Raw genomic sequence first — 25,195 nt, forward strand, 5'->3', positions numbered from 1 at the left:
GTTCATTGCTGCTTATTTCTTTGATCTTGTGTTTATTGTTTAGCCAGGTGATAAAAGCTTGTTTCCAGAAATATTGCTTTATGGCACCTAGTCCTTTAAAATTTTCTGCACTCACATTTGAGCGCAGACAGCATAAGCGTTCGCCCATATTTAAAAAGGATGCCAATGGAATCTGTTGCCACTTTGCGTTACTTCCGTCCAGCAGCCTCATAATCCATGACATTAGAAATGATGTTTGTACATCTTTGACATTAATCATTTTCAGACCTCCAAGATTTGTCTATTGGCACATTACTTTTTAAAAAGCATTATTAATGGTTTAACGTTGATAATGTTGATCAGCAGTTGTGCAACAGCCTTGGTATATAAAACAAATTATCACACATAATAATACTTTAGCAAACATAGTTATTATGAATTTCCTCTAAAGTATTTTCAAACAAGTTGATGTAAGCATAACATCGAACATAATCAATTCTGTCAGAATCGAGATCCAAATTCAAACGTTTAAAGCGTACTTAAGTTAATCAACTAAAAATTGCAGTGTACTTGTTTTATTAAAGTAAAACTGACAGTGCGCTTGATTTATCTAAAAACAATTAATAGAATTGGTTTACTCAACAAAAAATTACCAAGAACTTAATTTATTCAACTTGAAAAATATAATGAATTTGGCTTATTTAACTAAAAGTTGAGCAGCACTGTCTTGTTTTACCCAAGTGAACATTACAATTTACTTGATTGACTCAGTTAAACACTACAGTGTACTCGACTCACTAACCAAAAAGTACAGTGCAGTTACTTCAATTAACTAAAAATGTAAATGTACTTGATTTGTTCAACCAAAATTACAATGTACTTGATAATCTCATCAAAAAAGTACAGTTGAATTGATTTATTCGACTGAAAAAAACACAGTATTTTTAACTTATTCAACAAAATACTACACAGCTCTAGGTTAATTCAACTAAAAATTGCCGTGTCCTTGATTGCCTCAATGACAAATATCAGAGTCATTGATTAACTCAACTAACAGTTACCGAATACTTGTTTTACTCTACTGTACATACAAGTGTGATTGATTTTCTCAACTTAACATTACATGATTTGTACATGATTTACTCGTCTAACATTAGAGAGTACTTGGTTTACACAACTAAAACTACAATGCACTTAAATGAATCATCTAAATATTACTGTTTTCTTAATTTACTGAACAAAAATCATAGTGCCATTGAATCAGGCAACCATAATATACAGTGTAATTGATTTATTTGTTTAACTAAAACGACAGTGTTCTTGGTTTACATTAAATAAAATGAGTAGTGTGCTTGGTTAACAACACTAAAATAAAAATTACAGTGCACTTTACTTGACACGAAAAATGAGTGTTCTTGATTTGTGAAACTTAACATGAGAGCAATTGAATCCCGCAACGAAAAATTAGAATACACTCGATTTACTCCACTGGAAAATGACAGTGATCTTGATGTTTTCAAATAAATTACAGTGTCATTATTTTACTGAACGATTTTGGTCAAGCCAACCGGCGAGTTCGTTTTTGACATCGTCATGGGTCATGTGCTGCGGAGCTGGGGGAGTGGAGTTGACAACATAGAGTTCCAATGCTGGCTGACTCGTGGACAGTGCAGACGGTTGACGACGCGGTGTAACACGCAGAGGCAGAGATTTGGACCGGCTAAACACTGGTCGCTGCGCGCCTGTTGTTGGCATGGGCATCGAATTAGAGAGTGGATGTGGTTCTTTCGGGGATGCCTTCTTCTTGCTTTTCTTCTCCTTTCTAGATTTCCTTCCCTCCTTGTTTTTTGTGCGGTCCTCACCAGACGAGCCTACTTCTTCCTGCTCAACCGTATTGTTGATGGCATTTTGAAAAGCAGTCAGAATGTTTCTGTGATTTTTGCGTAGAAACTTGTCGGAGCCTTTATGTGCATTGGTCGAAGGCTTTTTTTCGCCACTAAGAAAATTAAAAGCGTGGGACGCCATCAACTCTCCCTGCGCTGTTTTTTCCTCATCTTTACTTTTTTCGGACACCGCTTTGATCTGCAGTGAAATGAAAAGAAGCTTTAAGTAGGACCTACAATACTCGAAACCCGTTTAAAGCATCAAACTGAGTTCCCCCCCCGCCCCCCGACCCCATCTCCCACCCTTTTGGTGACATCCCTTTTAGATATGAGTTATAGTTTGACTATCACCATTACCGTTTTCATGCACTTTCTCATTTTTATGATCATCAAAAGGAAAAACAGACTCAAATAAATTAAAATACAGAGAAAAACAAATTGTAGAAAATCACTTTTTTCTGGTCTTAGATACGCACGCAGGCACGCACTCACATTGTATATTGTGCTAGCAGTAATGCAGCACCGATACATACATACATACATACACACATACAAACATACATACATACTTACATACATACATACATACATACATATATATATATATATATATATATATATATATATACAGACATACATACATACATACATACATACATATATACATACATACATACATACATACATCTATATATATATATATACGACTAGGTGGCCATATTCAGGTACACCCCGGACACAACCTGGTCGATGAGATATTTCAACACGTGCTCTCAGCGCGCAGCGCTGAACCGATTTTGGTTTTTCTCTGGATCCATTCCCAGTAACTCTTCCTTATCTCCAGCATCGCTCACAGTATCAGAGAGAGAGGGAGAGAGTGGCAGGGAGGGTAAAAGAGAGAGAGGAGGGGGGGGGGGGGAGAGAGGGAGGGGACGAGTAGAGATGGAGAGAGAGGGAGGGGAGAGGGGAGAGAGAGAGAGGATGGGGAGAGGGAGGATAGAGAGAGAGAGAAAGTGTGCAAATGCCTGTTCACGGAGAGAATTATAGCTAAATAATAATTGATTGAAAATATTGTACATTTTCGAAGATTGTCCATGTTAAACGAAAGAATGATATTATTGCTATTTATAACCCAATCTGTGTGTGTTTAAACTGTTCAGCATCGCTCACAGTATCATACTCATAGCGAGTCATATTGTAACTGAGGTTCAAAGGAAAAAAGAAGAAAAGAGAAAAAGAAAGAAAAAAATAGAAAAGAGAAAAAAAAAACCCCTCTTCCTTATCTTCTCCAGTGTTTTCAGCGTTTATCTCCCTTCCTTCGTGTGGCGTCAATTCATATTCCCGTTTCTATTTTTAGAAGGTCACTGTCGACAACGCTCAATCCATATTCCTGTTATACTATTTTTACTCTTCTCCAGTGTTTTGCGCGTTTATCTCCCTTCCTTCGTGCGGTGCGCCTGCAAAGCCGGCGTACACCCGGCGAAGCGGGTATTCATCTAGTACATACATACACGCATACAAACATACATGCATACATACTTACATACGTACATACATACATACACACACACACACACACACACACACACACACACACACACACACACACACACACACACATATATATACACACACACTTACACACACACACACACACACACACACACACACACACACCAGGGGCGGAGCAGTTAAGCCCGAGGGGGGGGGGGGGGGTTACAACCTGGGGTCCCGGGGTCGGTAGAGGGGGGGTACCGTGGCAACGCCCCGTTGGGGGGGTCTGGGGGGCAAAGCCCCCCTGAAGCTGAAGAATTTTAGCTATCTTATAAACAATTTGTGGCTTATCCGTGATTTTAAACATGATCAACTGGTGTCAGCAGCCACTCATTATTTAAAGTTAGTATTAAATAATGGCAATGTATCTTCCATGATATCTGGTCCCGACATCATACAGTATGGTTAGAAGAAAGACATGTCGCATAGGAGTGGCAGTTAAAACTGTACAAAAATGATACTACATTAAACAATTAACACTTCCCCCGGCTTTACAGACAGAAACAACAACATTCACAAACTTTATTTTTAATTTTTTTTTTACAGCCGAGGGGGGAGGGGGGTCCGGAACCCCTGTAACCACCCACCTAATCCGCCCCTGCACACACATACATACATACAGACATACATACATACATACCTATACGTACCTACATACATACATACATACATACATACATACATACATACATACATACATACATACATACATACATACATACATGTACACAGTCATACATACACACACACACACACACTCACACACACACACACACACACACTACACACACACACACACACACACACACACACACACACACACACACACATACCTGCTTATAGATTCTGGGTCTGCCCACGATATCTTTCTTTTCCCCCGTGATGTGAACCCAACAGGGAGGTAGTGAGGCCTCAATAAACAGTAGGACTGACAGTTTCTGCAGCAGCCAGTGACTTTCCTGTATGATACGAAACAGAAACAATATTATGCTTGTGAAAATGTGTGCGGGTAATGGAGTGATTGATGCACTCTTAACTAGAAGTGTTCCAATGTGAACACACATTCTACTTGCAAAAGTAGCACGCGTGGTGACATTTATGCCATTTAGTGTTTATCATGCGTGCGACTTTTGCTAGTAGAGTTATATAGTGGCTCACACAGTGTTCACAAGTGGTTACAATAGTGTGGTTACTCTATTGTGTTCATAGTGTTGGATAGCGATTTGGGAACATGCTCTTAATGATTTCACCGTGAGGACATTAAAAAACCACTTATTATCTTGGATATCGCTCTACCTTAATTTCTTCTGAAACGCCAGCGCTAGTGTTAGATTGCCATCTACCTTTACTTCTGCAACGATAAAGCAAGCTTTGGATAACTATTTATAATGTATTTGAAGACAAAAGAGCAGCTTTTTACCTTACCTTTGGAAACTAAATGGCAACCTTCTTTCCCTTGTTTAAAATATATTTTTTAAATATTCTTCTTCTTCTTTGTTCACGGGCTAAGGCTCCCACGTTCACTCATGTTTATAGCACGGGTGGAGTTTTACGTGTATGCCCGTTTTTACCCTACCATTCAGGCATGCTGGGTATTTTCGTGTTTCTATAACCCACCGAACTCTGACATGGATTACAGGATCTTTTCTGTGCGCACTTGGTCTTGTACTTGCGTGTAAACACCAAGGGGGTTAAGTCACTAGCAGGTCTGCACATAAGTTGACCTGGGAGATCGGAAAAATCTCCACTCTTAACCCACCAGGCGGCAGCGACCGGGATTCGAACTCACGACCTCCCGATTAGGAGGCCGACGTCTTACCACCACGCCACTGCGCCCGTCGTTTAAAAAAAAATTAAATGTAAAGGCTAGTGTTGGAAAGCCATTTACCTTTTTTTTCTTCTGAAACGACAGAGCTAGTGTTGGATAGCTATCTAGGCCTACATTTCTTCTGAAACGACAGAGCAAGCTTTGGATAGCTATCTAGCTTATCTTCGGTCACGATAGAGGACCCTTTGACCTTTTTTGAGGAAATGACAGAGCAAGTGTTCGATGACTATTTACCTAATTTGTTTTGGAAACAACAGAGTAAGCATTGGCTAGCTTATTCTTTTTCTTTGTTCACCTTTTATTTTGGAAACGTCAGAACAAGCGTTGGCTAGCTATTTACCTTTTGTTTCGGAAACGTCAGAGCAAGCGTTGGCTAGCTATTTACCTTTTATTTCGGAAACGTCAGAGCAAGCGTTGGCTAGCTATTTACCTTTTATTTCGGAAACGTCAGAGCAAGCGTTGGCTAGCTATTTACCTTTTATTTCGGAAACGTCAGAGCAAGCGTTGGCTAGCTATTTATCTTTATTTTGGATACGTCAGAGGAAGCGTTGGTTAGCTATTTACCTTTTCTTTGGAAACGTCAGAGCAAGCGTTGGCTAGCTATTTACCTTTATTTTGGATACGTCAGAGGAAGCGTTGGTTAGCTATTTACCTTTTCTTTGGAAACGTCAGAGCAAGCGTTGGCTAGCTATTCACCCTTTATTTTGGAAACGTCGGAGCAAGCGTTGGCTAGCTATTTACCTTTTATTTTGGAAACGTCAGAGCAAGCGTTGGCTAGCTATTTACCTTTTCTTTGGAAACGACAGAACAAGCGTTGGCTAGCTATTTAGCTTTTATTTTAGAAACGTCAGAGCAAGCGTTGGCTAGCTATTTACCTTTTTTTTTTGAAACGACAGAACAAGCGTTGGCTAGCTATTTACCTTTTCTTTGGAAACGACAGAACAAGCGTTGGCTAGCTATTTACATTTTCTTTGGAAACGACAGAGCAAGCGTTGGCTAGCTATTTACCTTTTCTTTGGAAACGTCAGAGCAAGCGTTGGCTAGCTATTTACCTTTTCTTTTGGAAACGTCAGAACAAACGTTGGCTAGCTATTTACCTTTTCTTTGGAAACGTCAGAACAAGCATTGGCTAGCTATCCCCCTTTTATTTTGGAAACGTCAGAGCAAGCGTTGGCTAGCTAATAACCTTTTCTTTGGAAACGTCAGAACAAGCGTTGGCTAGCTATTCACCCTTTTTTTTGGAAACGTCGGAGCAAGCGTTGGCTAGCTATTCATCCTTTATTTTGGAAACGTCGGAGTAAGCGTTGGCTACCTATTTACCTTTTATTTTGGAAACGTCAGAGTAAGCGTTGGCTAGCTATTTACCTTTTCTTTGGAAACGACAGAACAAGCGTTGGCTAGCTATTTACCTTTTCTTTGGAAACGACAGAACAAGCGTTGGCTAGCTATTTATCTTTTCTTTGGAAACGACAGAGCAAACGTTGGCTAGCTATTTACCTTTTCTTTGTAAACGACAGAACAAGCGTTGGCTAGCTATTTACCTTTTATTTTGGAAACGTCAGAACAAGCGTTGGCTAGCTATTTACCTTTTCTTTGGAAACGTCAGAACAAGTTGGCAAGCTATTCCCCTTTTATTTTGGAAACGTCAGAGCAAGCGTTGGTTAGCTATTAACCTTTTCTTTGGAAACGTCAGAACAAGCATTGGCTAGCTATTTATCTTTTCTTTGGAAACGACAGAGCAAGCGTTGGCAAGCGATTTATCTTTTCTTTGGAAACGACAGAGCAAGCGTTGGCTAGCTATTTGGGTTTGTCTTTTGAAAGGACAGAGCAAGCGTTGGCTAGCTATTTGGTTTTCTTTGTGGAAACGACAGAGCAAACGTTGATCCGCTATTTACTTTTTTTGGAAACGACTGAGCAAGCGTTGCTTAGCTATTTGGATTTTTCTTCGGAAACGACAGAGCAAGCGTTGGCTAGCTGTTTACCTTTCTTTGGAAACGACAGAGCAAGCGATGGCTAGCTGTTCAACTTTTCTCTCGAAACGTCAGAGCAAGCGTTGGCTAGCTGTTTACCGTTTCTTTGGAAAAGACAGAGGAAGTGTGGCTAGCTTTTTATATTTAATCAAGTTTTGACTAAATGTTTTAACATAGACTGGGAATCGACACGAGGGTCGTCGTGTATGTGTGTGTGTGTGTGTGGGAGTGTGTGTGCGTGTGCGTGTGCGTGTGCGTGCAGAACGATTCCGAAAAAAACTACTGAACCGGTCTTCATGAAACTCCGCATGAGAGTTCCTGGGTATGATATTCCCAGAGTTTTTTTCTTCTTCATTTTTTCCGATAAATATCTTTGATGACGTCATATCCGGTTTTTAGTGAAAATTGAGGCCGCACTCCCAGGCAGCATTGAACAATCGGGCCGGTAGCGGGGCGAGAGCGGAAAATTTAGCGGGACGAGTTCGGCAACCGCCTGCGCCTCGCCGAATTTTTGCAAAGCGGCGTTGCAGCGAGGCGCAGTCGGCTGAAGAGCGGCAGCCACACCTCAACTGCCTTTTAGCCGACACCCTAATGCTGTATGCTGAGCTCATGCCGCAGGCGACCCAAGGTGTTTTGCCGCAGAAAATCCAACATCTTTCAGATCCATGCTCTCACACTAGTGCGACTTGCAAAAAGCATTCTTACCAATCACAAACAAACTGTACATATTGAAATAAAAAAATACTTTTATTTGCCTGCCAGAATTCATTACCAAATAATTACACATTGAAATTGATTTTTTTTATTAACTATCCCCTTCTTCCTCAGCGTTCGACAGTTGTGTCATAGTCAGATCTTTCAATGAACTGGAAGGTCGGCACAGATATTCAACAGTTCCCCACAGTTTTGCATGCGGAGCGCTCTCTGTCCATGTCTGGTTGCACAGGGGAGCAAGGAGAGGGAACACTTGCAGAACGTGCATTGGATTCTGTTCTTTCTCGCAGTCGCACAGAGCTATATTGTGCAACGTCTATCCTTTTTGGTGTGTGACTTCAGATCACAGTGCTGCGCGTAGAATGTGGCTGTCTGCTCTGCGCGAGTGAAATGGAGATAGGGCCTTGGATGGGCTGGCAGCAACAGAATTCACCATCACCTTTCTGGGTCTTTGTTGTTCAGAGTACCTGTTGACAAATCAATAAAAGGAACTTAACCAAAATTCATCAACAGTTACAAAACAAAACTAGTCTGAGCACTATGAGTAAGGAAGTATATCCAGGGGATGAAGTTATGTGACATGTAATTAAAGTCAACTACTTGCAGTTGCACATTCTGAACTGTCAGACTCAGAATCAGGGTGTCAAAGTAACACTAATAACGGAGCCTATGACCAAACATTCGGTAGACATAATAAGAAGAGCATTAGATTCCGCTACAGAATAAATACAGAATAATATTAATAATAAATAAAGTGTGCTCAGGGAAAAATAAGTGCAACCGCAGCGGTATAAAACGTATCAGCTCTTCACTCTAGTATGAAGATCCTCTGAAAATGTGAGTAGGATAAATTGAAAAGACAAACAGTGAACTGTACCATATTTTCAAGAAGTAGGAGAGTGTTTGTAAAGTTGGCAAACATGGGTATGACAAGTACCCTAAGTTGTTTGGAAACTGATGACTTCCCATGCATCAAATTTTGAATGTCTGTGTCTTACGAGTTATTCCACGTTGATGCGGTTTAAACAGCCTGTCGGTGTCTTGAAGCAGATTTCACCTGAACATTGAAGTCAGACAGTACATAACTACATTTCACTACGGGCATTGCTACAAGCTAGGCCTTACGACGATACAGCTGTCTGCTATTATTACTGTATACATTCACGCAGAATTAGAAATAGTGCTTCAGCTAGACAGACAGTCCCATAAAGAATAAACTGTCAGCGTCACTAAATTCTACTTAGATGAAAATAACCAATTTTTATAGACAGAGATTTTGATTACATTGACATAAATAAAAACCAACGTAGACTAAAACCAAAAGGAAAAAAACAACAACCCCAAAACACTTAAAATAAAATTACATTTCAGAAAAAAACACTTAAAAATCAGACCTTCCATTAAAGACTAGGGAGGGAGGGGGTTGTCTAATCATGGAAGAAATTGACAAATCATTTGTACATCAATACCAACAAATTTGGAGAGCTCCGGTCTTAAATGGGTTTTTTCACTGCATAGACTAATCTAGACATTCAACAGCACTGACACTTACCTCCTACCAGTAGACAATTGGCTGGAGACATGCAGATGCCAAGTGTCCGAAATAATCCCTTCCTGGTGCATGGTGGCCAACAGCTCTGCAGCTGGGTTAATAGAATAAAACAAAAATAAGAATAAGAATTCATATCACACAGAAAATCTGTGCAAATAATGCCAAAACCACATGGCAACAATTTCAAAAAACAGAGGGACTGAGAAAAGGAAGACCAGAGTAAATACTAAATCAAAATGATACTGACCAGCTTTGTTTCAGAGCAGTTAGGACACAGAAATTCAGACACACAGCCAACACTAAAAATGACCCTTATTTGTTTTGCGCTACATTCAACCATTAATTATTAGCATGCCCCGAAAGCAAATTTTCCTTTAATTTAATGAATAAGTCTATTCATCAGCAACTTACCAACCTTGCGGTGTACACAACTGCACAGGAAATATGTCCATAAAACAAGTTAAGTAAATGAAACTGATTGAATTCTTGGCTGTACCAGCTATAGTAACTTTAGTCAAATTTTGCCCAGCAAGAAACTTACCAACATGTTTCAGCAGTACTTGAACAGATATTGGCTATGCAGGATGGGACGGATGTTGACATGACAATGTGTTGCTCAGGTCTTGAGAAAGCTGCACACAGCATAGTTGTAATTAATTAGTGCTTGAAACAATGGACACGCATTACTACAAGCCGGGTCATACATTTATACAGTAATAGGGATACAGCAACTAGATATTGTTATTGTTTTATTTGTCTTTTCATGCATGCAGAGCTAAGAGAAGAAAATGAGCAAGACAGCCAGAAATGAGCCCCTTAAACGTAAAGCATACAATTACAAGGTCCCCAAAATGAAGATGGGTGAAATAAGCTACATTTCAAATATGAAGCTTTTTGGTATGTTTTTAATATTGAAAAAAAAAACCCAACCACAAAACATCAACACCTACTGACCTAGGGCCTTAAAAAGGGGTTTTAACCGATACTGTATCTTTTTAAGTTTAACAGCACAGTCACTTACCTCATACAAGTTCAACAATGCTGATGCTAAAGTCTCCCGACAGCATATCCATCCATGGCAGATAGGGTACAACGGCTCTGCTGCTGGGAGAATAGAATAAATAAAAGCACAATATTGAATAAGCAGAAGAATTTACATATACATTAATTACATATATAATATATATAATATATATTTGAACACCCTGACGAAGGCCACGAGGCCGAATTATTGGTGAAAACGTGAAGGCTTGTTTTGGTTATTTTTTCCATATTTGTTTGTATATATATTTTGCAGAATATAAATACATTTTAAATAAGGTTAAAACCCCTTTTTAAGGCCCTAGGTCAGTAGGTGTTGATGTTTTGTGGGGTGGTTTTTTTCAATATTAAAAACATACCAAAAAGCTTCATATATTATCCTGGGCACCTAACACATCATGCTCTACATAAGTACATTACATTGACTGATTCAGGGTACCGGGGCCACTTGGTGGACGAAGACCCCCCTCCCCCACCCCCCGGGCAAATATCTAGCACTCAGCACTGTACTAGAAGGTCCCAAGAATTGCATGAAAGCATTGTTTGACACATTGGTTAGTACTCTGCAAATGCGCATCAGTACTGAACTCTTTTTTTTCCGTCAAATTCCATTCAGGCTTTCACAAACATGTATTACAAATTTAGTCAAAACTGAACATGTACCCAGGCTGCTATGTCACAAATTGTACAAAACTATAGTTCAAACTACAAGTACAATGCTCCCGAACAAAGCTTTCCTCGAAATCAGAATGCTAATTACTACGAATGAGTCTATTCTTTTCATCAGTACAGAGCAAGTAGGCCTATATAAAAATTAAAATGCAAACCACACTTGCTGAAATGTACACAAATGCATATGGAATACAAGTTTAAAACAATAAAAATAATAAAATAAAGGAAGGAAAATAAATCAAAAGCAATTTAATTAATCCTGTGCTGTGCTACTTGACGTAGAACTAGTACTGTAGTAGTACTCACTACTCCTACGAGTAATTATTTAGAGTATTAAAACCCAAAGTTGGTAACTTACCAACTCGTTTCATCAGTACTGAAAATGAAATGGGTTTAGCAGGATGGGTGCAGACACTGCATGGAGATGAGTGGCCATACTGCCCATAGGCATAGATATCACAATGTACTTATACATGTACAGGTCCATGGATTTCACCTCACCTGCCCCTAAAAAGCTGCACAAGGAATTGTATCGGAGTTAGTTAGTGTTTGAAACAACCTAAATAGAACTCATGCACACAAGCAAAACACACGAAAACACTACACTACAGTGAATCAGAACTTTCCCCGTTTGAAGTTGAACTTTGATTTTGATATTAAAATTTAAATGCACAACATTCAGTTGCCGCTTTTGGCTTTGTCAAATTGTGACACAATACGAGTTACGCCTCAATTTTACACAATATGAAGCAATTTGAATCTCTAGAAACTGAACATATTGCTGTGTGCTCCATGAAACTTGAATCAGACAGAATACAATTCTCATTCAATCATCAATTTGTCAAAATCTGACTCGGTGACTGAGTGAGACACTGAGAGTGAGAGTGAGAGCAGTCACCAGTGTTTTGAACCTTCACATTTCAATCGACCTAGAGCTATTTGTACAGTTCTGTGGTTTATTTCAGGCCTATCAAGCAATACATAAGCCTACATGCATTCAGTTACAGAGTTGGTCAAATTAAGAAGCAAGAACTTACCAAGATAATTTCAAGTGTAGCCTGAGGAAATGTAAACGAGGTAAATCCTGCCATACCGCCAATTTGTAATACCGTGCTGAATGATACTGATAGATCCGCACCAAATATCCTTGCAAAATATTCAAATGAAATAAGTATTTGTGGTTTCCCCCAAAATATTCAAGTAACATTGTCATTATCTTTTTTGTAAAATATATCAGAAATATATTTTTTTAAATCTCTTATCTAAAAAAAAAACTTGGTAAAAAAATGGGAAAAAGAAGAAAGAATTCAGAAGAAAAAAGTTGAAATCTTTGATCTATAACAAAAAACAAAAACAAAAAAAAACCGGTAAACTATACATATCAGAAATATTAATATTTTTTAAATTATCTGAGAAAAAAAAATTAGAAAAAAAAGTATTCTTAAACAAATTAAAAAAGTTTAAATCTCTGATCTAAAAAAAAAAAACTTGTATAATATATCATAACTTTTTTTTTAATCTAAAAAAAAAACCACTTTTTTTTAATCTAAAAAAAAACCTTAAAAAACCCCCAGAATTCAGAATTCAGATAAAAAAAATAAAAATTAAAAAATATTGGTTCAATTTTGAAGCAGTACAAGGTCACGTCGACTTTCCGCATTCGTAGCGTAGATGATACGCAGTTGTAAACCGCAGGCAAAGCGCTGTCAAGCGTTATTGCGGTATTCGGCACCGAGCCGACCGCGAGCCGACTGCGGAAAGCAATTGCTGATGGTTGCCGCACATGAGCCAGCATTCGCCGGCATCGCGCCGGAACTGCCATGCTGCCTGGGCTGTCACGCCCTCATTTTTAAACTAAATTGATTGAAAATTTGGTCAAGCGATCTTCGACTAAAAGTCCGGACTATGGAATTGCATTTCAGATTGGAAGCTTAAAAATTAGTTAATACGTTTGCTCATTAAGGTTGTCATTAAAATCGAATTTTCCGTTACAAATTAAAAAATGTTAGCATTGTATTCTTCGTCTTCTCCTGAATTAAAAAATATATATAGATATGTCATGTTTACTCTAAAATTGTGCTCAGAATGGAAGGAAATAGGTCCAGTAAGTACTACGGTCGCATGCTCGAGAGACCTACCTCGGTCTTCGGGTTAGCCAAGACTATCTGAAGGTAGTCTCGGCAATGACTGACTAAATGTTTTTATATCGCTCCACGTGACTTGTTACTTTTTTTTTTTTAATCTACGGAGCATGCATTTACCTTTTCTTTTGACACGACAGAGCAGGTGTTGGACATGAGGGCAATGAGAGCGTTCAGCATCAGAGTGTAAGTCACCAGGACGTAGAACACGAACAGCAGGATGGCCAGCCAGGGATCGTGGGCCTCGTAGAAGATGTCCAGCTCTTCCAAACCCAGCATCAGTTTGAACATGGTCAGAGCCGTCCTGCCGACGTCTTGAAACTGCAATGGGGGCACACCAGGCGACCGGAGAAAGGTGATGTACATGGCAGCCGAGAAAGCCACGAACTCCAGAAGTATGACGGTGAAAAATCTGTGTGACACAGACAGGGAGAAGAGGAACACAAATGAATAGAGAATACTGTCAGCAAAACAAACAAACCCCACACGCACACACACGAACGCACGCACGCACGCACACACACACACACACACGCACATACGCACGCACGCTCACACACAACACACATATATACACACACACACACACACACACACACACACACACACACACACACACACACACACACACATACAAACACGTGCGCGCGCACGCCATTTCGTCTGCCCAGTTTTAAGCTATGCTTACCTGAACATATCCCCAAACAGGACTCTTTGTATCATGACAGTGAAAAAGGAAAATTCCTGGAATGGCCGGAGGAAGAAGCTGGTAAACCACCAGCCAGAGAGCAGCGCCAAAATGAGGAAATAGTTGTTGGACAGTCTGTCTTCTGTTAATAAACGTACCCAGTTCCTGTAGACACAAATTGACGTACATGTCTTCGATTTTATGCCTCTAAATTTCCGGGCCGCAGCACTCAAAATATGTTGCTTTGGTTTCTGTTACTACTTTTGTGAAAGGACTGAGGCCAGCGCCAAACCTACAACCTGGAGGACCAGGGATGGCATCAGTCTAGTCCGGACCCTCCCCCGGGACCTCTCCGGTTGGGTTGGACCTATACCGGCACTACCGTGGTGGTGAGCGTATTAGGGGATGAACGTTTACTGCGATATTATAGCAGTGATGATGATGCGCAATGATGCTAACCTCAGAGGTCAGGTTCAGATTGAGGGCAAAGTATGCCCATCACAGAGACAAAATTCATTCTCCGTAACCGATTTTCCTGTACTTCTTTCTCCATATAATTATTATTTCCGAAGAGCAAGATCTAATGTCTTAAAGTCGTCAAAGTCATTTACACACAATTAAAAGAAAAAAAATGTCACGTCCGTCCTACCGTCGGTCCTTCTACCTGTCCTGTCCGTCCACCCACCACTTCCCCAATCCACTCATCAGCACACCTATTTATCAATCAGCCCGATACACCCTCTCCCCCCCCCCCCATCTGTTCATTCACCATAGCTTCTCTCCATGCCTCCATCCACGTCGTCAATGCTTCTGTAACCTTGTTTGTTTTCTAGGCAGGGGTGTTGGCCCTACGCAAACCTCTGTGCGATGGAGAAATGTCGTCAATGGCCAATGCTCCGCTGGGGGCAAAGGGCCTAAGTAAGTAAATAAGTAATGCCTCCATCCACAGACCAACCCAACCATTGATGCATTCATCTTATCCAACCTCCCGCCTATCCATCCACCCATCCATCCATCCATCCACAGGCTTACCAAACAGAATCGATCACGATGCTGACGGCCATAACTAAGAGCAGCAGCCTGTAGAGGCCGTTGTGGTGGGGCAGTAGCAACTTCAAGGGTTGCTGTCTTCTTCGCCACCGTACCCCTTCCAAAACCAGCAACCAAACCGCGACCAGAAAGGTTACGATTGACATTCCCACAACAAAGTTTTTCTCCACACGTTTGTCTCGGTCAGACACCAAAGAAGCGCTGGTGGTGGCGCTGGCGCTCTCTGTGTCATCTGCATAGCTGATGACTCTAGCCTTGTACACAGCGAGGGTGGTGATGCACACCATGATGACCACGTGGCAGAACCAACAGCCATAGAACCATAGTCTGTACTTCTGCCATTTCTCCTCGGCCAGAACATTGCGCATGACGTAAGTGTTGAGGATCTTAAAGGCTTTCTCCGCTTCTTCTGTCTCGCATACGATTTCCAGTACGGACGTTGTCCTGTCTTTGTATTCAAGTTCAGGCCCTTTAAGGTAGGAGCCTTTGTGAGTTTTCGAAGTTTTATTCACGCCTTCAGGGGGTGCCTTGGGTTTGAGGTCTGACTTTTGCTTCCTAATTTGCTCTGCAGGCCCAACTTGGTTCTTCTTTTGCTTTTTCTCTTTTTCCAGCTGCCGGGTCAGAAAGCTAGACGCTGCGGGGTCAATCTCCGTGATGTCATACAGAAGATGGTTGAACAGACCATCGTGTTCGCCCAGGTGGCAATATACACCTGACCGCAAAGAAGAAAACACACAAAAAACTCATCAGTTTGCTTTGTTGGAGTGTGAAAATTTGATATAATGAAAACAGCAATTTTCTTTGAATCGCTCCACACACAAACACACACACACACACCCACACCCACACCCACACACACACTAGCTCGCACACACACACACACACACACACACACACACCTACACACACACACACACACTAGCTCGCACACACACACACACACGCGCGCGCGCGCGCACACGCACACACACACCAACACACACACACACTGACACACACGCACACATCCACCCTCATACACACACACACACACACACACACACAGACACACACACACACACACTCTTTGCCCATCACTTTTCAATATCTACTCCCGCGCTCCCTCCTCCCCCCTCCCCAGCCTTACTCAACCTACATACAACCTTTGAGATTGAATATGAAGTTGAAGGCTTCGGATTGTGAAAACAAAGCGGCCATTTTAAGGGCGGTAAAGCCTGTGTTGTTCTGGATCATCCACACCTGCCTCGCCAGCTCATCACCATCAGTCTGTTGACGAATCACTCATTATTCGTGTCATTTGAGATTTATAACCGTTTTACTACAACAGTATCCTAAAAGTTAAGAGCTTAAATACGAAACTGATACCCAAAAAAAACAAACCACACACACACACACACACAAACTGTTGGTATTCTATTTAGAAATAAGCAGGCTATTCTACCATAACCTTTCACATTATTCGAGGTTACAGGATGAAAACATTTGATTAATTCAGTGACAAAAATGGTTCAACCCTAAAACAACAATTGAAACGCTAAAACATAACCTCCTGAGAAACAGTTAGAAGTCTAGTGAACGTGCTCTGCTTGTGATTATCCATAGCTCTTGAGATAAGTACTTTGTTTGAATTCATTGTAAGAAAGATTCAAATAGATTTTCTGAAATTAAAAATCTGTTTAAATATATTAATGTTGTCTCAGAAATCCTTGCAATAAAAAATGGAAACAGTATATGTTGACGCTACTATAGCCACGAAATTATTTATGGAATACTTACCGCTTCAATTTCATACAGCAGAAAATGATGCAAATATGTCATCATCTTCACTGCTTGTGTCTCCTTTTGGGGGTATAGATGGGAGTAACGAATGAGCGAGTGGAATACAGTGTCGCCTGCTGAATTGGTGTGATGTATCTTTGCTTTGAAGTCGTGCAACAGAAGCTTCACCATATCCTCTTCAAAGGTTAAAGCGGCAATACTCAATGGTAATTCTCCCATCATCACAGTACCTTCAAACTGAGAACCTTTCGCCTGATGCGCGCGCACGCAACAACAGCAACACACGCACACGCGGGCACGAAAGCACCCCCACACTCACACACACACACACACACACACACACACACACACGCACGCGCGCACAATCACACACACACCCACGACCACACTCACACGCACGTACACACACACACACGCACAGACACGCACGCACACACACACACAGACGCACGCACGCACACATACATACACAACACACACACACACACACACACACACACGCACGCACGCACGTACACACACATACACACACACACACAAACACACACAGACACACATGCACATTTTGTGTTTGGTAATTCTTCTCTCCTAATTTAGAGCGAATTAGCTTTATATATAATAATAATAATAATAAATGAGCATTTATATAGCGCAACATCATAACTTTACAATTATGCTCTTTGCGCTTGACACATTTAAAATTAAAACACAGTTATACAAGCATTTACATCTACATCCATAGTCAACAACGCTTAATTAAAAGCATACACCATCACACATACATTACAAAAGATTCTTCCACTAACTAAGTAATAAAAACATGAATAAAATAGGTAGTAAAAAACAAGGAAATACCAGCTGAATACCCTTAATCAAACAGAACATGTTATCAACAATGCTGAAAACAGTCCTAGATGTTTATATACATTATCACTAAAACAACAAATACACTACATGTAGCCTACTGATGGACTGAGAAAACAAAATCAGGGGTTGTATTTCTTGAAGAGGTGCGTTTTAAGTGCTCGTTTGAATGCTTGGGGTGACTGAGAGTGGCGGATGTGAAAGGGAAGAGAATTCCATTGTGTGGGTGCGCAGAAAGTAAAAGTGCGTTGTCCGTATGTTTTGGTTTTTGTGTGTGGAATGGTAAGGATGCGACAGTCAGAAGAGGCACGGAGTTGTCTTGCTGGAGAATAGACGGTGAGGAGTTCAGAGAAGTAAGCAGGAGACGAGCCAGAAAAGAAGTTAAAGCAGAGGGTGGACAGTTTGTAGTCAATGCGGGCTTGAATAGGTAACCAGTGCTTTGATAGACATTTGAAATTAAATACAGAAAAATTCACAACTGGTCCATAGTAGGAGCCTTGGTCGCCTAATAAAAATTATGGACCAGTGACGAGGCCTTCACGAATCATTGTAAAAAGCCTTCCATACTTCAAAATAACATGACACAACTTAGTGTGCAAGTCGGACTAATTCAAATTTGCCTTAGATTTATCTGTTTCTGTTTCTGTTATTTGAAGTACAACAGGAAGCCAAAGAAAGTTATCAGAGAAAAGAAGATTATTTGTTACATGCTTTTTGAAAGCTCGAGGGCCAATTATATGTTACTTTCAGCAAGATTCTTTATAAATTGATTAAACAAGCCTTACGTTTTAATGTTTTTCTATGTGTTAAAATTGATCCATATCAGGGAACATACAGATGCTTTGAAATGTTGCTTCAGTGGAACTTGTCAAAAGAGACCACCCAAGGGACTGAGCAAAAGTGGTCTCTTTAGACAGGTGGTCTTTATGGACAGGGTCGCCATTTGGCAAACACGTACCCCACTTCCCAGAATACTGGAACGTATGTCACACGTCAGACACACAGGCAGGATATTGGCTTCGTTTTGATGCCAGCGCAGTTAAAAGATGTTTGACATCTTCTCATTATTCATCGGTGTTTATTGGCGGTGGACAATGCAGTTGTAACCTTTTGTTGAAGTGAATCAGGAATTCCGGTTGCAAACAATGGAACAAGCGTGCGATCGCCTCTGTCGTCTACCGCCCACTTAGTCACGGTTGTTGCTCCACTGCTTTCTTGTTCAGCCATGCGGAGGAAGGATAGGAACGACCAGTCTCTTATCATATTCAGGGAAATCCAAGCTCTACTCACTGAGAAGAATCAACGACTCCGCTCACATCAGAGCGATCCGTCGTCAGCAAGCAAGAAGGCAGCTTTCATCCAGATCCGCCACACAGTGCAAGCAAGGCTACGCGAGTTACAAGACTCCTCGCTTTGTGCCAAGGCAGATGAGATCCAGAACTTCGCGGATAAGCGTGATCTGAAGCGATTCTACGACGCTCTGAAGGCTGTCTATGGCCCACGGTCTGTAGAGTATGGCCCGTATTCTGCTCAACCGCCTGCTGAGACACCTAGAACAAGACCTACTCCCAGAGAGCCAGTGTGGCTTTCGAGGTGGTCGTGGGACCGTTTACATGATCTTCGCCGCACGCCAACTCCAGGAAAAATGCCAGGAGCAGCGCCGCGACCTCTACACCACCTTTATCGACCTGAATAAGGCTTTTGATACGGTCAGCAGGGACGGTCTGTGGAAAATCATGATAAAGTTTGGCTGCCCAAGCAAGTTCACCAGCATGGTACGACAGTTCCACGATGGCATGTCTGTCTGCGTCCTGGATGACGGAAAGCAATGTGATGCATTCTCAGTAACACATGGCGTCAAACAAGGCTGTGTCTTAGCCCCCACACTCTTCAGCATGATGTTCTCGGCAATGCTGACTGATGCCTTCGACAGCAGCACCCCCGGCATCCATATCAGGTATCGCACGGATGACAAGCTGTTCAAAGCCCGGCGTCTCCAAGTCGTCACCAAAGTGAAAGAGACTGTTCTGAGAGACTTTATCTTCGCTGATGACTGCTCTCTCAACGCTGGTAATGAACTTGTGATGTAACAAGAGATGAACCAGTTCTCAACAGCCTGTGACAACTTTGGCCTCACAATAAGCATAAAAAAGACTGAGGTCATGTACCAGCATGCACCCGGAAAACCGTACCAGGAACCCAAGGTTACTGTGAACGAACACAAGCTACAGGCAGTAGACAAGTTCACCTACCTCGGCAGCACTCTCACTAGAGCAGTCACCATCGATGAAGAGGTAAATAGCAAGATCTCCAAAGCCAGCACTTCCTGCGGCAGACGACGGGAGAATGTATGGGAACGCAGAGGAATCAGCCTTACCACCAAGCTAAAAGTCTACCGTGCAGCTGTTCTCACAACACTCCTATATGCCTGTGGATCCTGGACAGTCTACGGGAGACGCGCGAGACAACTCAACCACTTTCACATGAGGTGTTTTCGCAGCCTCTTGCACATTCGCTGGCAAGACAAGATACCGGACACCGAGGTACTTCAGCAGGCTGACATGACAAGTGTGTATGCCCTCGTGGAGAAAGCCCAGGTGAGAATGGGCTGGAAATGTATGTCGCATGCCGGATCAACGCATCCCAAAGCAGCTTCTTTGTGGTGAACTCTGCCATGGAAAACGTGCTGTTGGAGGGCAAAAGAAGAGATATATGGACACGCTAAAAGCCTTTCTGAAACAACAGGACATTCAGATCGACTCTTGGGAGCTACTTGCTCAAGACAAATCGAAATGGCGTAGCCTCATCTATACCGTACTGGTACCCATACCGCGAAAGAGAGAAGAATCCAAATTGCAGAGCAAAAACGCACTCTCTGGAAATCCAGAGCAGCCAGTACCCCAGCAGCTGACCCGTCCCGTGTGTGTCCCACATGCGGGAAGGGATTCCTGGCCCGGATTGGCCTCATCAGTCATCTCCGGACCCATCAGACCAGACATCCAAGCCTATCATGAGTCTGCGGTCATCTTCGAGAGCGAAGGACGAACAACAACAGCATCATATTCAAAGTCTCTCGTCACAGGCTAGCAATTGCAGTTAGCGGTCTAGACGCCCGGGGGCTTGAGTGTCACTGACGAGAAATGTGTTGCGGGGATGTTTTCTTTACAAAGATGAGATGGACGGAAGGAGGGGGCGGGGGAGTGACTGTCAAGTCCTCAGGAGATCAATCAGACAATAAAATTGCCATGGCCCATACTCGACCCGGTGACCTCATGTTCTGCCCTGTAATGTGAAGTGGGTTTGTTATCAGTTAGAAAATACATCGGGATCTTCCATGACAGGTTGAAACCGTTACTTGGGACCGGAGTTGAGTGGTCTTTGGTCTCGACAGGCAGGTGGTCTATATGGACAGGTGATTAATAAAGTAAAAACCGTTGGGAATCCTTTGGGGGTCTCAAATGGTAGGTGGTCTTTATGGACAGGTGGTCCCCAGGGCAGGTTCGACTGTATTATATTTTGTTTGCATTAGAAACTCGGGGTCAACACTGCTAAAATGTAACAAATACAGTCTTAGCTGTCGTATAATTATAGCCATTTTTTTTGTGATAACAGCTTTAGCTATAAACAGAACCTATAGTCCGCTTTAAGCGCCAAATTTAGAGTGAAGGCTTCCAAAAGTGTTAAAAAAAAAGAGAAAACGCCAAACAATTTTGTGGGTTGTGTTTCTGCAACAGTTTTCACATGTGCAAGTTATCCAGAAAGGGTAAATACAGCGAATGAAATTGTTTTGAGCGCTCTAGCACAGTTAGTTTGTGACAACAGGAGGTGGTCCATATTAGGCGCCGGTCCATATTAGGCAACCCTCCCCTACATACAATAAAGAACACTAGGAAGAAAATGCCAACTTAAAACGGAAATGGCATAACGGCAGAACTGTTTCTTTTATTCCTACATTTGAGTCCTCTAACAAAATTAAGGTGATCGTGCATGACCATATCGAAACAAGCATCGCCTGCGAGAAAATCAATAAAAATCGTTCCAAAATGTTAGAAATTTACCTTGAGTGGTAGTTCTCAATATTGTGGGAAGTGACCACACGGATATTGTGAATGTAAGGGTGCATGCTATTTAAAAAGACGCCCCACGATGGTGTACATGGCAAAGCAAATAAACAGATAAACAAGTCGCGTGAAGCGTTTTAAAACCTGAAGTCAACCTGTAGGCATCAAACTAAAAGGTCAACTCTAAATCCAGTCATCGGCGAAACTACATTCAGATAATCTAGGCTAACCATACCAGAAGACTGAGACGGGTCACGCTCGTTTCCGCAAAGCATGTGCACATTATATTCAACCTAATTTTTTTTAAATTCTGAGCGCGTTTTTAAAAGTAAACATAAAATATCTATATATTTTTGAATTCAGGAGAAGATGAGCAATACAATGCAATGGTTATTTAGGGGCCCAAGGACTGTTATGCCGGGGTGGAAGTAGAGATAAGCGCCTACTTCCCAAGAAATGCTCCAAATGGCTTCGTGTCTCCAAACACCTCTGACAGTCAAATCCAGCTCCTGGCCTTCACGTGGCGGGCCCTGTCTTCGACTAACAGGAGAAGGGATGCAGGCGGGTCACTGGCGCCTTAAAACCAGCTGCTTCGGGCAGATGGGGCTCGTTAACCTTGGATGGTCGCTCATCTAGGAGAAGGACAACTCCGATTTCAAAACCCGCACTGCCTTGTGTGCGCCTTGGGAAAGGCAAAGGCTACAAGAAGGAAAACTTCGACGTCAAACCCGGGTAGAGTGGACTCGACAGCCCAGCAAGGCAGCTACTCTTGGGGAGGAGGCAACCCTGAGTAAGAACCTCAACCACCGAAGACGGAAGACAGCAGCCAACTTGGCGTGGGGAGAAAATCGGCTGTCTACGCTCCCACGATAATATGGCCGTACAATTATCCTTAGATCGATGTGGTGTCGTCCTGGTGTCCCGCAGCCAGGGTAGGACGGCGCCGGGCCTCCAGCCTCAAGGAGGTCCAACTTCAGCGACTGACTGCGGTTCTGACCCTCTTCCTTTGACCGGGGGAGGGCAGAATAGAGCTACCGGTCAACAACTTCGCATCATGCATTGGAATGCAGAAGGGGCGCGACAGAAGAAACTTGAACTGCAACAGTTCCTCAAGTCACAACAAATAGACATATGTAGCATCCAAGAGACCCATCTCAACAGCTCCCATAGATTCTTTGTAAGAGGATATGAAACTCATCGATTTGACCGGGAAAACAGACCAAAAGGTGGTGTCCTAACTCTGGTAAAAACCAACCTGTCTTCCATAGAGGTACAAAGATCAGAAGATGCTGACATGGAATACATCACCGTGAAGCTCATTCTCCCAGAAAGAAACCTGACCATTTGCAACCTCTACAGTCCGCCCAACAAGATGATGCAACTTCACTGTCTTCGACCTGGCACTGAAGACTGGATTGTAGTTGGCGACTTCAACAGCCACTCCCCCAGCTGGGGTTATCCAAGTCTGGATGCAAAAGGCGAAGAAGTGGAAGACTGGCTCATCGAAAACCAGCTGGTCCTTGTCAACAAGCCTGATGATCCCCCAACCTTCTATTCCAGAGTGTGGAAGAAGACCAGCACACCTGATCTTGCCATAGCCACTGACAACGTGCACAAGATCACGAAGAGAGAGGTCAGCGAGCAACTTGGAGGCAGCGACCACAGACCCACAATCCTGACCATTGCCAAGCAGGTCATCCCCAGCACAGGGAAACTGCCGCCCAGTTGGAACTACAAGAAAGCCAACTGGATGCTCTTCAGCCAACTCACTGACCTCTACACAAAGTCCATCACCTTCGATAGGCACAGTGTCGACAGAAACGCCTCCATGTTCAACTCCGCCATACTCCAGGCAGCGAAAAAGTCCATTCCAAGAGGCAGGCGGCGTGACTACAAACCGTACTGGAACAACGCCCTGGAAGAGTTGCACAAGAAGCTGAGCGAAGCGAGAGAAAACATGGAGAAGGACCCCACACCTGAAAATGTGGCGCGACACTCGCAGATAAGGACAGACTTTGACAAAGAAAAGCAGCGCCAAACCCAGAACAGCTGGAGAGAGAAAACGGCCTCCTTAAACATGGAGAAAGACACTCAAAAGCTATGGCAGCTGACCAAGACACTGAACGAGGACAACTCTGGGAGGAGGAAGGTCACCCTCCACACTAACACCGGAGATGTCACAGGCAAAACAGCCGCAAATGTCTTCGCCAAAGCTTTTGAGGCAGATAGTACAGTGACGGTCCCTGCTGACAGACTGAAGGATGTCAGAAGCCAGACTCGAGCTGCACTTCACAACACAGCAAGTACTGATTTGGACCCATGCATGACCGAACGTCTGATCCTCCGTGAGCTGGAAGAAGCACTGAGAAAGCTGAAGCAGAAGAAGGCCCCAGGCCCTGATGGCATCTCCAACGATATGTTGAAGCACCTCGGCCCTGGTGCAAAGCGATTCCTTCTGTCCATCTACAACCAGAGCTGGTCGACAGGCACTGTGCCTACGAGTTGGAAAGTCGCCCTTATAAGACCCATCCCGAAGAAAGGAAAGGATAAGCGTGACCCATCCAGCTATCGACCCATCAGCCTACTCAGTTGCGTTGGAAAGCTTCTGGAAAGGATCGTGAACAAGAGACTGTTGTCGCTTCTTGAGTCCAGATCTTTCCTTGCACCCACCCAAACAGGCTACCGGCAACATCGCAGCACCGAAGACCAGCTTGCCCTCCTGACGCAGGAGATTGAAGATGCCTTCCAAGAGAAAAAGAAGGTCCTGGCAGTGTTCTTTGATCTGTCCCGGGCCTTCGACACAGTCTGGAAGGAAGGGCTGCTACTGAAGCTTTTGCATGCGGGCGTCCATGGCAAGATGTTCAAGTGGCTGAGTGATTTCCTCTTCAATAGAACAGCAAGAGTGATGGTAGACGGGACGACCAGCAACCTCGTGAAGCTGAGAGAGGGTGTCCCACAAGGCGGAGTGATCTCCCCTACCCTCTTCCTCGTCTACATAAATGACATCACAACAACGGTGCCAAAACATGTCTCGAACACCCTGCATGCGGATGACTTTGCAGTCTGGTGTGCAGAAGAACACACCTCTACAGCAACACACCGTATCCAGAACACCATCAATAGCGTGTCCAGCTGGTCAGAACACTGGGCATTACAGCTGAACACTACCAAGACGGTCAGCACTCTCTTCTCACTCTCCACCTCCAAGGAAAAGGTCCTGCTGAAACTGAAAGACCAAGCAGTCCCACAGGTCGACACGCCAACGTTTCTGGGAGTCACCCTGGACACACGTCTGACGTGGAAGCCGCAGATTGAAGCGACAGAAGGAAGAGCGATGAAGAAGCTCTCGCTCATGAAGAAATTGGCAGGAACCCAGTGGGGCGCAAACTCTGGCATTCTGAAACAGGTCTACACAGGCG

The 25,195-nt window shown here is 42.8% G+C and overlaps 1 protein-coding gene and 1 long non-coding RNA gene across 2 annotated transcripts in view; both read right to left on the minus strand.

Moving 5' to 3' along the window:
* The window catches only part of LOC138950716 (uncharacterized), a 27,824-nt gene continuing 2,629 nt past the window's right edge, over positions 1-25,195 (minus strand). Inside the window, exons 4-15 of the mRNA XM_070322441.1 lie at positions 24,932-25,173; positions 24,362-24,518; positions 23,118-23,752; positions 19,968-20,041; positions 19,282-19,526; positions 16,849-17,164; positions 16,212-16,338; positions 15,055-15,814; positions 14,023-14,187; positions 13,455-13,746; positions 4,250-4,375; positions 1-2,061 (exon numbers count right to left, since the gene is read on the minus strand). Coding sequence (XP_070178542.1) covers positions 1,516-2,061; positions 4,250-4,375; positions 13,455-13,746; positions 14,023-14,187; positions 15,055-15,814; positions 16,212-16,338; positions 16,849-17,164; positions 19,282-19,526; positions 19,968-20,041; positions 23,118-23,752; positions 24,362-24,518; positions 24,932-25,173 — 3,685 coding nt within the window. The 3' untranslated portion in view covers positions 1-1,515. The remainder of the gene's footprint in view (positions 2,062-4,249; positions 4,376-13,454; positions 13,747-14,022; positions 14,188-15,054; positions 15,815-16,211; positions 16,339-16,848; positions 17,165-19,281; positions 19,527-19,967; positions 20,042-23,117; positions 23,753-24,361; positions 24,519-24,931; positions 25,174-25,195) is intronic.
* Positions 7,968-10,114, minus strand: LOC138976995 (uncharacterized). The gene is made up of 4 exons (XR_011459211.1): positions 10,022-10,114; positions 9,481-9,571; positions 8,806-8,985; positions 7,968-8,395 (listed from the first exon to the last, which is right to left on the minus strand). It is a non-coding gene; the product is annotated as an uncharacterized lncRNA (long non-coding RNA).

The sequence above is a fragment of the Littorina saxatilis genome, linkage group LG1 (genome assembly GCF_037325665.1).
Source record: "Littorina saxatilis isolate snail1 linkage group LG1, US_GU_Lsax_2.0, whole genome shotgun sequence".
Lineage (NCBI taxonomy): Eukaryota > Metazoa > Mollusca > Gastropoda > Littorinimorpha > Littorinidae > Littorina > Littorina saxatilis.